Source organism: Tupaia chinensis, unplaced genomic scaffold, assembly GCF_000334495.1.
Source record: "Tupaia chinensis unplaced genomic scaffold, TupChi_1.0 Scaffold147554_1, whole genome shotgun sequence".
Taxonomy (NCBI): domain Eukaryota; kingdom Metazoa; phylum Chordata; class Mammalia; order Scandentia; family Tupaiidae; genus Tupaia; species Tupaia belangeri.
In genome coordinates, this window is record NW_006207406.1 from 1,658,742 (window position 1) to 1,672,548 (window position 13,807).

Here is a 13,807-nt window from a genome sequence, read left to right on the forward strand (position 1 = left end):
TGTCTTGGAGAAGATCTTCTTGGGTTGATTCTATTTGGGGTCCTTTGTATTTCTTGGGACTGGATCTTCGAATGCCTCTCTAGGTTTGGAAAGTTTTCTTGCAGGATTTCATGGAATAGATTATCAAGGCCCTTATGAGTCTCTTCGCTTTCTGGGATATCAATTATATAGATGTTTGGATGTTTGATGGTATCTAGTATTTCTCATATATTATTCTCATTTTTGGGGAGCAGTTTTCTCAGTCTTTCTGGTGGGTTTTTCTAGACCAGTGACTTTATCTTCTACACCTGAGATTTGATTTTCTGCATAATCTAGTCTGCTTTTAATAACTTTCAAGGGTGGGACCAGCAGTTAGCATAATGGCTATGTTGCTGGACTCCCACGTAGTCAACTACGGTTCAAGTCCCGGACCCGGTGGCTTAAACTCATGCCGGGCACGTGTGCATGTGTGCCCAAGATCCCGAGAGGAGAATGGAGGAGAAGGGATTGCGGCGTGGCCTGGGGGGTGATTTCTTGCTTTCTATCTCTCTGTCTCTCTCTCTCTGTCTGGCGAGCGCACGTGCCCTATAGCAAAAACTTCTCCAAAAAAAGAAAAAATATAACTTTCAAGGGAGATTTTGACTTGCTGTATTAAGCCTTCATCTCTAACAGGTCCATTTGATTCTTTTTTATAGTGTATAATTCATTTTTTAGCTCTTGCAAGGATTTCCTCACCTCCTGGAACTCGTCAGCTCCTTTCTTCTGCCTCTTCTGCAGTTCATTGTCTCTCTTCTCTTCCATCTCTGTTAGCTTTGTCATTGTGAATATTCTAAATTCTTTATCAGACATTTCCATGATTTCAGTTGAACTATCTGTGGAAGAGCTATTCTTTTCCCTTGGAGGAGATTTTTTAGCTCTTGCAAGGATTTCCTCACCTCCTGGAACTCGTCAGCTCCTTTCTTCTGCCTCTTCTGCAGTTCATTGTCTCTCTTCTCTTCCATCTCTGTTAGCTTTGTCATTGTGAATATTCTAAATTCTTTATCAGACATTTCCATGATTTCAGTTGAACTATCTGTGGAAGAGCTATTCTTTTCCCTTGGAGGAGAGGTATTTTCTTGCTTTCTCATATTTCTTGTGACCCTGTGGTGATTTCTAGTCATCTGATGTATGGTGTGTTTCTTCCAAATTCTTGAAGTTCAATCTGAGTGTTCGGGAGCATGCAGAAGTAGGTGATCTGGAATCTCTTTGCGTACTATTTTTATCCCTTTATGCAGCAGATTCAGTGGGTATTGAGGAATATGTTAATCTGAATAGTATTTGGATACTTGGCTATGGTTCCCTTAGATCGGTCTAAAAACACAGTGAATGGAAATTGAGGAGCAGAGTAATGAGATAAAAGAAAAAAGAGAAGGAAACAGAGAGAGAAAAGAAAGAGAGAGAGAGAAGAAGACAAAAAAAAGAAAGAAACAACCAAAACATTTTAGTTTTTTTTTTTTTTAAAGCAAAAACTAAAAAACTGTGCAGTGCACACACACACACCACACAAAATCACTAGTTCTCAGGAGCAATGGTGGAGCCTTCTTCTGAATATCTGCCCCTTGCCTCTCCTGGAGGGGAGAGGGAAAGTGGATTATTAGCAAGACAAAGGGAGATAAAAGAGGAACTGAAACCCAAGAAAATACTTTACCTTAAAAAATTTTAAAAAGGAAAAATTACCAAAAAGATGAGAAGACAGAGAGAGAAGCAGAGAGACAGAGACAGAGAGAAGGCTAGATGGGGCTCCCTACCACGAGGTTGAGGGCTGGAAGCTGAATTATCAGTAGAAAATCTTCATTTCTCTTTTTTCCCTGAAATCGCTAGTTCTCAGGAGCAATGGTGGAGTCTTCTTCTGAAGGCTTGCCCCTTGCCTCTCCACTCAAGTTTGAAGGCTGGAGGCTAAATTATCAGTAGCAAGGTCTTTCTTCTCATTTATTGAGATATAATTCATATACCATAAAATTCACCATTAGAAAGTATACACTCGGGCCAACATGTTGTGTGATGGTTAAGGCACTGGGCTCCCTTATGGCTGACTGCAGTTCGAGTTCCAGACCCAGCAGCTTGTAACCCATGCTGTGCATATGTGCATGAATGCCTGAAATCCCAGGAGGTGAATGGAGAGGAAGGCATTGCAGTACGGTCACCCCCCCCCAGGAAGATATTTCTCATTTTCCCTCTCACTGTCTCTCTCTGCTAAGCACATACGCCCTGTGGCAAAAACATACCAAGAAAAAACAATGATATGAGGAAAGGTGGGTGAAAATGCTTTGTGAAGAGCACTATGATCACAGATACCATATCGCATTTAAACCTAGCCTGAATTCCTCACACAGTTTCTCTCCAACCAGCATTGATGACCTGGAATGTCATCCTTACTAAAGCTTACATTGTTTAGGGACAATTTTTTCTTTGATTACAAATAAATTATGACCTAAGACAAAAGCATATGTTGGAAATGAAAATTAAATGTGAGCCACTGGTATGTATTAAAACAAACAAAATGGGTCAACCACATATGTGAATCACACATAGCCGACTGCATGGTTGAGTTAGTTACTTGATAAAATGCACCAAATATGTGTGCATGCACACCCAAAATCCTGAAAGGAGAAACAGAGGAGGAGGGATTGTGCCATGACCATTCCCTTGGTGCTTTCTACTTCCCTCCTGTGAGTGCATGCATCCCTAGTGAATTAAAATTAAAAATTAAATAAAATAAAAATAAAACAAACCAGATGAAGCAAAGATTAATTTCCTTCATCCTAGTGCAGGTCACAGAGAATCAGCAGATCTCCCTGGGAGCAGGTACGTAGGAGTTCAGACTCACCAGTGGCATGTTGGAGATGGCGAGGTGCCTGGGCTCCCTTCTGATCTTGATTGAGAACGTCGCTTTGAGGGCAGGTTCATCGAAGCAGGGAAAGGCCATTCTAGCGGCAGTAGGTTCAAACTGTGTTGATGCAAGTATCCTACAATTGGGGCGAGTGAGATAAAAAACTGAGCACAAAGCACCAGAAACTCTAAAATAGGTTTGCATTTGCTTTTTACTTTCTAATGCTAATGTAAGACTTATGGATTTTACTACTGAAAAAAAATCCTATATGATAAAAGCTACTATAAAACAACTTTAAAGACAATTAAAACCTGAGAAAATTCATACAAAAAAGCCTTTGAGGAAGAGTTAATAGCCTTGGGACCAGCAGTTAGCATAATGGCTATGTCGCTGGACTCCCACGTAGCCGACTGCGGTTCGCGTCCCAGACCCGGTGGCTTAAAACTCACGCCAGGTGCGTGTGCGTGCGTGCCCGAGATCCCAAGAGGAAAATGGAGGAGAAGGGATTGTGGCATGGCCATCCCCCTTGGGGGGTGATTTCTCACTTTCTGTCTCTCTGTCTCTGTCTGGCGAATGCACGCACCCTATAGCAAAAAAACTTCTAAAAAAAAAAAGAGTTGATAGCCTTAACTGCCAATGAACTCTTTAAAGATTAGTAAGAATGTATCCAACAACCATGTGAAATCTCATGCAAAGGTCACAAATAGGCAATTCATAAAAGAAGAATCTATAAATCATTAATAAGCTTATCAAAATCGCCCAAATAAAGTAACATAAATTAAAGAAAGATATCGTTTTTTTGGACAGTACTGGATGGCATGAAGAAATATAGTAAAGAACATCAAAAGTTTGTAAATTCTTGATTTACCAATTTCACTTCCAGGCATTTATGCTAAAGAAGTAAAAGTCGAAACAATTTAATTTCCATCCATGGGGAAAAAGTTAAATAAATTAATGCATAAACATATTTTAATAGTCATTAAAATGATAAACAGTGATAAATTTTATTTAAAAAAATCTTTTTGATGGGCCAACAGGTGGTGTGGAGGTTATGGTACTGGATCCCACATAGCCGACTGTGCAGTTCAAGTCCTGGACCCAGTGACTTAAAAACTCAAGCCAGGCACATGTGAGTGTCTGCCCAAAATCCCAAAAGCAAAATGGAGGGGAAGATATTGCAGCGCAGCCATCCTCCCATGGAGTGACTTCTCACTTTCCCTCTCTGTCTCTCTGGCAAGCATATGTGCTCTGTAGCAAAAAATAAAAAATATAATAAAAAAAACTATTTATAACATCTGACTTTACACCTTGATAAAATAATATAGAATTAGAAAAATAAATTAGTATAATCTATTAACAAAATGTGATTTTAAAATTTAATATAAAACCTCCCCCAAATAAGTCCCTTCCTTAAAAACAGAACCAAGGCAGGGCAGGTGAAGATTCCTAAAAAAATTTTCACTGAGAGAGAAATAACTCCTCTAATAGACTCTTTTGGATGAAGTGGACCCCCTGCCTACAAAAGGTACGTTGAAATCCTAACCCCCTGTTATCTGTGAATGCAATCTTATTTGAAAATAGGGTCTCCACAGATGTAACCAAGTTAAGTGATGCCATCAATCTAGACCCTAGTCCAATGCATTGGCGTCCTTATGAGACAAAATCTGGACACAGGATCACAAGGAAAATGACCACGTGACAGCAGAGGCAGAGACTGGAGTGACGTGGCTCCAAGACAAGGAATGCCAAGGGCAAACGGCCACCACCAGATGCTAGGACGAGGCAAGGAAAGATTCTACCCAGAGTCTTAGAGAGGCCTGCTGACACCCTGATTCCAACTTGTAACCCCAAACCACAGGAGAATAAATTCCTGTTGCTTAAGCCACCCACTCTGTGGTACTTTGTTACAACAGTCCTAAGAAATGAGCACACAGGCCAAGAGGATCCAAAATGTTTATTATATGTGAGGAATCCAATTAAATTAACAAATAGGTATTTACTCTGGCAGACCTTGGGGGGAAGAAAATTGGTTAAAATAAAATAAAAAATAAGATTAAGAAAAAAAAGACAAAACTAATGGGTTATTTTTAACTCATGCAAAAGCAAGGCTGAGAAAACAGTTCAACAATGAAGGACAATCCTTCTGAAATAATACATGTGGTGTGGGCAGCATTTAAAGCTCAAAAAGGAAAAAAGAGAAAAATATTACCTCACTTCCCCATCCTTGGTTCTGTAGGTACTTTTATAAAATCCACGGAAGTTCTCAGAGAGATTACCAGCATAGTCAATGACAACTGTGTACGGGAGCCCAACGAGGAGAGGCTCTGGGGCCAGAAGCGCGATTTGTTCATGAGGGGGGTATTCCAGGACCCGCAGCGGTTCTTCGGAGGGCCTCTCTCCAGCTCCTTTCCGGAGGGTGGCCTTGGCGATCTGCAGGTGGTGACTGTGCAGAATGATGGTACTGGTGGGCTGGCTGACGGTGACTTCGACTTCTGTGGTTCCCCAGAAAGCCAGCGTGGTGAGATTTGCATGGATCATGAGATCATAATGAACTGGGACGACATGCTCAGGAAGTCGCACTTTATTCCAAGGAAAGGGCATCCCATTACTAGCTTTAGGAGCTGTAGCTTCAGGGCTCTGACACCACGAAGGAGTTGACATAGTTAAAAGAGTCAACAGTAAAGACAGAAATGACATGGCTGCAAAGGGACGAGATACCATCTTCTTGCTTAAACTACCTAGTGGCATGAATGTAAAAAAAGTAAATAAATGTGAGTCATTCAAATGTTATCAAGACAGCCTAATTTCAACATTTATCTACCAAGTATTAACAGATACGGGTATGAACTTCCTAAAGTACTAGGTTTTATTTTGACTTCCCTATGTTATTGAGTCATAGAAGTTTATGATTAGCAAGTATCATTAACACCTATTATAACAGAAAACATCATGTGACTTTCAAAATTTATCTTCATCAATCAGGCTTCTTGGTTACAGACAATAGAACAAGCTCTGACTGATGATGGCAGCAAAGGAATTATTAGAGGATCTTGAGTAGCTCACTAAATGGGTCACAGAGTTGCAGAACATCTGGGAAAACCAGCCTCACAAAATAGGCAAAGATGGACAGCCAGAATCACATCAGAGAAACATCTGATCAAGCCACAACCCCCCACTGACGCTGGGGTCCAGGAAGCTGCTCTGCTACCCTGGAACTCAAAGGCTGACACTGCTAGAATGACTTCTCCACTGCCCTACAACTTTGCACTGCCTCTGTCAGCCTCAAAGCCCCAGCTTTGAAGTTCTATTGTTTGATCTGAGGTGAGGTATCCACACTATCAAGCAGGGAGGCAAAGAAAGCAAAACTCTGGACTTCTCAGAGTCCGCAGTGAGAGACAGGTCTTGCCTCCTGCTAAGCCTCACTAGGTAAAGAACTCCTAAAACATAAAAAGCTTCTGAAGAAAAGAAGACTTAGATGGAGAGTGGTGAGGAGGCAAAAGGCCAACATCCATACAACAATCTTTAATAAAATGGATGTCTTTGTCAAGTTGTTATGCCAAAAGTTAATATTAATGAGGCCGGAATTTTCAAAAAGTTCACCAAAAAATGTGTATAATGAAAAAAAATATTGGATTTTAAAATTTGTTTTGCATTAAAATAAACCTGTACTTTAATTCCATTGTTCTAGTCTCCTTGTACTTAGCCGGGAATAATTAAGTTTATGGAAATTTTCCTTGGAGACTGTAACAGACATCTCACCTGGACTCCCTTAAAGCCATCCTGCTAATGTGTGTTTAATGTCCGCTGTACAGAAGGTACTGTGTGCAGAGTTCTGTGTAGGATATAATACACAAGACACCGATCTCACCCTCAATGACTTCAAAATACAGAAGGATAGTAGTTGGCATGATGGCTATGTCGCTAGACTACCATGTAATCGACTGTGGTTCGAGTCCCGGACCCAGTGTCTTAAACTCACGCCAAGCGCGTGTGCATGCATGCCAGAGATACCGAGAGGAGAATGGATGAGAAGGGATTACGGCGTGGCCATCCGCCCAGGGGGTGATTTCTTGCTTTCTGTCTCTCTTTCTCTCTCTGCCTTTCTGGTGAGCGCACGTGCCCTATAACAAAAAACAAAACAAAACAAAACAAAACTCTTCCAAAAAAAAAAAAAAGAAAACATTTATGCAGAAATAATAAAACACACTATGTAAATGTGGAGTATTTTAAGAACAATGATAAAAGAAAATTTTTAGAAGAATGGAATATTCACAGAAAGAGTAGCTCTAGCTACAACAACTCGGGGAAGCTTTCATAAGAGACCAGCATTCTACTGTGGCCTGGAAGGATACGTCAGATTTGGGAATGATGGAAAGGATTAAAGGTATCACAGCTATAGCCAACTAGAGCAGGAGCTACAGTGTGATGGGGAAAAGCATAGGCTGCTTAGGCAACTGAAGTGGACAGAAGGGACCCACTGGAGGACTTGATGGACAAAGGAGATTCGCAAGGTAAGGAAGACAGTAATCCCAACATAATGCATAACCCATGATGGGAGTTGTGCTGCAGAGGACATTTTAAAGGCATGGGACATAAAAGCAGTATAGATCTTTAGCAGATTGGCAATTCATGTAAGCATGGTTCTTTCTTTTAAACAAACATGCCTAATAGCTGTTTGTCAAAGGGGCACCTAGCAGGTAAGCTCAGGTAATTGGCTCTAATTCCTTCAAATTCTTCTGGCTCCTGGACATTTGGACCAGATGAGACAAGTAAGAGCCTACCATTAAAATTCCTAAAAATGATTGTGGTAGACGGGATTCTCCCTCTCTAAGATCTCTAAGATTTTTGTGGTTTTTCACTCTAGCTGCATGTTAACATCACTTAGGAAGCTTTTAAAGTCCGTGATAAGAATTAATTTATAGTGATGAGGTCAGGGTACCATTTTTTAACTTCCCAGAGTTTCTACTGAGGAGCCAGGATTGAAAACCTCTAGCAAAATGCTTGCCAAGCTCTGGCTTTATCCCCTGAACCATATGTGGTGGGACGCTAATTCAAGGCAAGAGCTGATGTGCTCTCCTCCTCCCTCTCTCTCTCCTGCTCCCTTCCCAAACACAGAGTGAAAGATGCCTACCTTCCCTTCTCCTGTGAAGTGAATCTGGAGGCTCAGCAGAAAGGATACCTACACAGACAGCAGAGATTTCACATTCCCAGTTCAAAGGGAACCACCCAGATGAGGCAGAAAGGCCAGAAAGGTGTGTGAACAGGGAGAACAGGTTTTCTGTTGTTGCCTTTTTGTCCAGAAAGCAACTGAAGAAAGTTTTTAGCCAGGGAGGAGCAGAGCAATTTGAAGAATAAAGCTTGAACACCAATATGGTACAATCCCTTCCCCCATCTCCTCAGGCAGAATCCCAGGGCAGGGCAGAATTGATGGATTCCTGGGGGTCTGGGGGACTACAGGATGAGGGGAATGTGTGTCCTGTTTCCATCTTGAATTTCTGCCTGTAGTAGCCGCCTGGTGTGTTAAGTCCTCACCCCAAGATGGTAGAGAATGCCATGAGGGTGGCAGGTTCAAGTACATGAGGTCTCTGAGAGTCTCTGAGTGTTGTCCAACAGCACAAGAGATGTGAACATTCTGGTTGTTCTGAATTACATAAAGGCCCATGAGCTGCAGGAGGGCTTGGTGGTAGGACTGCCCATCAAAGATTTGCTGGATTGGGTCCAAAGGGGACCAAAGGGAGCACGGCTGTGTCTCAAGAAGGCTGCGGTGCCAAGAAAGCAAAATGGAACAAGTGGCATGGACAGCATAAATGTCCAAATTATTCACCCATTATTCACCAATGAACAAACGATGCAGACCTCCACAGTACTAAAAGGAAAATCACCTACCTGTAGTCTTAACTGGTAGGAAGATAAGTTAGCAACAACCATTAAAATCCACTTAATTGTGTGTTCTATTGAATCCTGGGCAGAATTCTGTCTTAGACTCTCTAATATCTTAATGAACTTAATTGTTTAAAACATAGATTTTTCTAAGGCTTTTCTCGGGCCAGTCTTTGGGCTTCATGGTTCAGGAACCAGATCTCACGTGGTGTAAACATTGAAGTTCAAATTCCAGCTTGGCAGCTATAAAAATAGGCTGAGTACTCGTGTGTGCATTCCCAAAATTCTGACAGGATAGAGAAAAAAAAAGAGAAATAATCGTGGCATAAGCACATCCCTCCCTTTCTTCTCTCTCTGGTAAGTACATACACCATCTGGCTTATTGAAAAAAAAAGAAAGTCAAACAAACCAACAAAAAAACAACAACAAAGGCTTCCCTCTCTGAGTTCCTAACTACGGAGCCAGCCATTCATTCCACAAACATTTATAGAGAGCCTTTTCTGTACCAGAGATCTGAGTGAATTCTAGTGGTACAAGACAGCACAGGTCTCTGACCTCAAAGAGCTAAGGGTGGGGGCCAGTACTTGGTGGTTTAGTAGCTATGTCACTGGACTCCCATATGGTTGATCATGGATAAAGTCCAGCAGTCTGAAACTCACATCGGACACATATGCGTGTGTGCCCAAACTTCCAGGAGGAGAATGGAGAAGGGATTATGGTAGTGCCATTCCCCCGCTAAAGATCATTTCTCACTTTCTGTCTCTCTGTCTCTATGGCAAGCACACTTGCCCTAGAGCAAAAAATCTTTCTCAAAAATAAAATAAAATAAAATGAAATAAGAGCTACAGTGTGTGTTGGGTGACATGATTAAGTCGCTGAACTCCCACATGACAACTACAACTCCAGTCCCAGACTTGGCTTAAAAATCATGCTGGGACCATGTGTGTACATGCCCAAAGGATTGTGGCATATCCATACCCTCTGGGAGGTTATTTCTCACTTTCCCTCTGTCTCCCTGTCTCTGTCTCTCACTCTCTGGTGAGCATACATGCCCTGTGGCAAAACAAGCAAACAATAACAAAAAAACCTTAACAAAATAAAAAGAGCTACAGTGGGGGATGGGAACTTTCAACATGTTTACACGAATAAATATCCAGGTAACTTCCAAAAAATTGTAAAAAAAAATTTAAAAAAGGAATTTAATTATGAGTTTATTTTGGTGCAAGAAAATTGTGAAATCCATGCATAGTTTTTTAATAATACACATTTTTCATGAATTTTTGAAGGCATCACAGCCCCTTGTAGAACAGCTAGCATGATTAGGGCTATGAAGGAACACATACACACACACACACACACACACACACACACACACACACACACACAAAAGGAGAATACCAGCCGACCAGTTGACACTGGGGGCTCCCTAAGGATATTTCAACTGAAACAAAGAACAAGTGAAAGGTAACTAAGAAACTGAGGGAGAGGGAGAGTGTCCCAGACAAGGGAACAACAAGCATATTTGCAGGCCCAGAGAAAGTGGAGAACATTGATTACGAAAACCAGTTACCTTAAAACCCAGCACACAGCAGATAACATGCCCCCAAAGGGTTAGGGTGTGAGGGAACACTGGCTATGGCTGCCAGGTTTCTAGAATAAACTTCTGGGAAGTCAAAAATACTCTTTATGGCTATGGAGAAGACTAGAAAGAGAACAGATTTTTAAAAGGAGGGAAATTTGGAGTTCATTTTAAAATACCTTTAGTTTGTGATGCCTTTGCGTTATCCAAGTGAAAATATCGAATAGCCTTCTGAACACACAGGTACAGAGCTGGAAATTAGGTTGTGTTGTTTTGTTTTGTTTTGTTTTGTTTTGTTTTAAGAGAATTTTTACTATAAAGTATGCTCACCAGAGAGACAGAGAGACAGAAAATGAGAAATCATCCCCCAGTGGGATGGCCACACCACAGTCCCTTCTCCTCCAATATCCAGGATTTTGGCCACACACACACACACACACACACACACAACACCTGGCGTAAATTTCAAGCTGCTCGGTCCAGGACTCAAACCATGGTCAACTACGTGGAAGTCCAGCAACATAACCATTACACCATCTGCTGGTCCCAGAAATAAGGATTTTTAATGACTTTTCTGTACTTGACTATATTCCTTTAAAGTTTTTTTAAAATGTCTTATTTAAATTTATTTGTTTACGTTCATTCACTGTACATCATTACAGCATACAAAATGAGATTTTCCATCTAGAGTACACTGTATATTGTCTCAATCAAGCACATCAACAAACATGTTATTGTCAACAAATAATTTTCCATTTCTTGTTTTCTGTATGTTTTGCTTCCCCCCCACCCACCCTTGATTCCCTATCTCTTACCCTCCGCCATCTCCTACTCTCTTCCCACACTGTCTCTGGTATCTATGTTTGCTTTCTATAATGTTTTCCCCCCATTTTTATTGAATTACTAAATATCTTAATTAATCTAAATATTTTAATAGCAAACACAGCTGATATATACATTTCCAAGTCTAACTTTAGGCATCCTATAAAGTAGCACCTTGCTGGGGCTATATATCTTACTGCAGTCATAGAATGGATTTTTCTTTTTTCTGAAACTTTTCTCTTTTTTTTTGTAACTTGATTTACATTCTTTCCCTTAGCATCATTACAGCATACAAAATGTGATTTCCCATCCAGAATATACTGCATAGTGACTTAATCATGCATATTATTATCCAAAATTTTCCATTTATAGTTCCTAGAATTTTTTACCCCTCTTTCTGACCTTCTGTCCTTTCCCACCCTCTTCTCCCACTGTCTCTGGTGTCTACAACTGTCTTCTATTCCTTTCCCACGCACATTTTATTGGTCACACAATTTCTTAAATAATCTAACTACTTTCAATGGTAAGTTCATATGGTACTATTAAGAAAACCAGTTTTAACTCAAATCATAGAAATGCTAAGGAACTTTTCTTAAAGCCAGGAAACAGGTTAGGATTCTGTTCAAATGGTAGGTACATGAACCTAACAGTCACATGTACTTTATCTTCTGTTCTGGTTCCATTTATCCTAATAAATTCTGGGATATAATATTCAACTCCTTTAAAGTTTTAAAGAGTTTTCCTTTGACTTCTGATCAAACTAAAGCATCTTTAGTTTAGTCCGTGTTGGTAGTGAAAGTGCAGGAGGCTCCATTACCTGACTTGACTTCACAGCCAGAGAGAGGACAAGACTTTTTAGGAGTCTTATTTAGGCGGCCTTTGGTGATCCTGACACTACCACCACCAAGGAGGTCAAGGGCCACCGGTCTGGGTATTTCACCCTTCCTTTGACAGGGACACTGTGGGTGTGAACTATGTAGATGATCAAGAACAGGTGTTCTCCCAAAATTTTCAACAACGAAGTTAAAAACACTGAAAATAGTTGTCACTGCTGGTAAACAATAAAACTGTTAAATAAATTTGAGAAACTTAAAAACATACTAGAATTTTTTTACTCAGATTCCACCTACAAAAATATGCTACTCACTTGTACAATGCTTAATTCTTGGTGAAATAGACAACTCTGGCCAAATATTTTGGTTTGGGGTTTTGGTTTTTACCATAGGCACATGCGCTGGCCACAGTGAGGCAGAGAGAGGAAAAGTGAAAAATCTCCAGAGCGGATGGCCAAGCCTCACTCCCTTCTCCACTCTCCTCCCCAGATGTGCGGCATCCACGTCTACGCTCCTAGCGTGATTTTCAAGCTGCCAGGTTGGTGACTCCGACACTGGTTGACCACGTGTGAATTCAGCTCTATAACCACCATGCCCCTGGCCAATTTTTTAAGTTGTGGAGTAACCTAGCCTACTGAAGAATCCACATCCAACATGTAAGAAAGGTCTGTTCTTCCCCTTCCCGTCATAAAATTAACTGTTAGGCGGCATGGTGGTTAAGGTGCTGGACTCCCACATGGCCGACTGAGGTCAGAGTCCTGGAACTCCTAGCTTGAAAATCACGCCAGGCACCTGCCTGCCAAAATCCCAAGAGGAGAACAGACTGCATTGTGGCCATCCCCCTTGCGGCATGATTTCTCACTGTCTCTCTTTCCTCTCGGACTCCCCACCCCACCACCCACCGCTGCCAGCACAAGTTACCTACTGAAAGGAAAAAGGAAGGAAGGGAGGGAGGAAAGAAGGAAGGAAGAAAGAAAGTTAACTTGCAGGTCCACCAGGCCGGTTAACTGCAAAGCTAGCACACAGCAGGTAGATGCCCTAAAGGGTTAGGAAGTGAGACAGTGCATGGCTATGGCCGCCAATATACGGGAAGTCATAAGCCAGTTACCTTGAAACCTGGCGTGTGAGACCCCCAGATAGGAAACTTCAATTTGCTCCAACCTGAGAGCTTTATCTGAGTAAACCTCAGCTCCAGCCAGGGTGAAGAGGGGAGCAAGAACCAAGGGTAAGCAGCGCAGGAGCAGGGAGTGAAGTGACCTTGAGGACACCAGCGGCCTGCTAGTCCAACTCGCCACCCCTCCCGCATTAATCCAGCCACGGCCTCCTCCCTGGCCCCTAAAGGCAGGCAAGGCGTTCCCTCGGCCGAACCCCGCCGTCCACCTGCGCATCGCTTGGCCCTGCGCATAAGTCGAGTGGACCCGAGCCTGGCAGGGTTCAGTGGCTAGGCGGGGCGCGGAGAGAGGCTCCTGCCTGCAAAACAGGCGCGCTGGCCATGAGTCCCGGGCCTTCTCCCCGGGGTCCAGGAAGCATACGAGCAGAACGGGTGCCCCGCGCCGCGCTCACCGCGCACTAGCGCCCAGCCCAGCGACTCCCCTACTCCGCCTCCCACCACTACCACCACCCTCGCAGCCCCTTCGCCCTCCTTCTCTACTCGGCCCAGACCCTCGGCCCTCCCTGGAGGGCGTAGGGAAGGGCCCGAGTGGCGGCGCCCTCCTTTGGGCCTGCAGCTCCTTGCCCGCAGGGCGGACTGGGCACTGGCGCGCCATACCTGGGGGTCGGGGTCGGGGCCGGGCCGCTAACCATCCGCCGCCGCCGCCGTCCGCCTCGCTGCCCCGAGACCGAAAG

At 42.7% G+C, this 13,807-nt stretch overlaps 1 protein-coding gene across 3 annotated transcripts in view; it reads right to left on the reverse strand.

Annotated features, from left to right (window-relative positions):
• ERAP1 (endoplasmic reticulum aminopeptidase 1) overlaps window positions 1-13,801 on the reverse strand; it is a 42,790-nt gene extending 28,989 nt beyond the window's left edge. The window contains exons 1-3 of one of the 3 annotated variants that reach the window (XM_006169863.3): window positions 13,731-13,801; window positions 5,058-5,586; window positions 2,846-2,984 (exon numbers count right to left, since the gene is read on the reverse strand). In XM_006169863.3, coding sequence (XP_006169925.1) covers window positions 2,846-2,984; window positions 5,058-5,569 — 651 coding nt within the window. In that variant the 5' untranslated portion in view covers window positions 5,570-5,586; window positions 13,731-13,801. Of the gene's footprint in view, window positions 1-2,845; window positions 2,985-5,057; window positions 5,587-8,734; window positions 8,985-13,070; window positions 13,366-13,730 lie in introns of those variants that run through there. The other 2 variants (XM_006169861.3, XM_027768837.1) reach the window with 2 other exon arrangements.
• Between the last annotated feature and the right edge of the window lie 6 nt (window positions 13,802-13,807).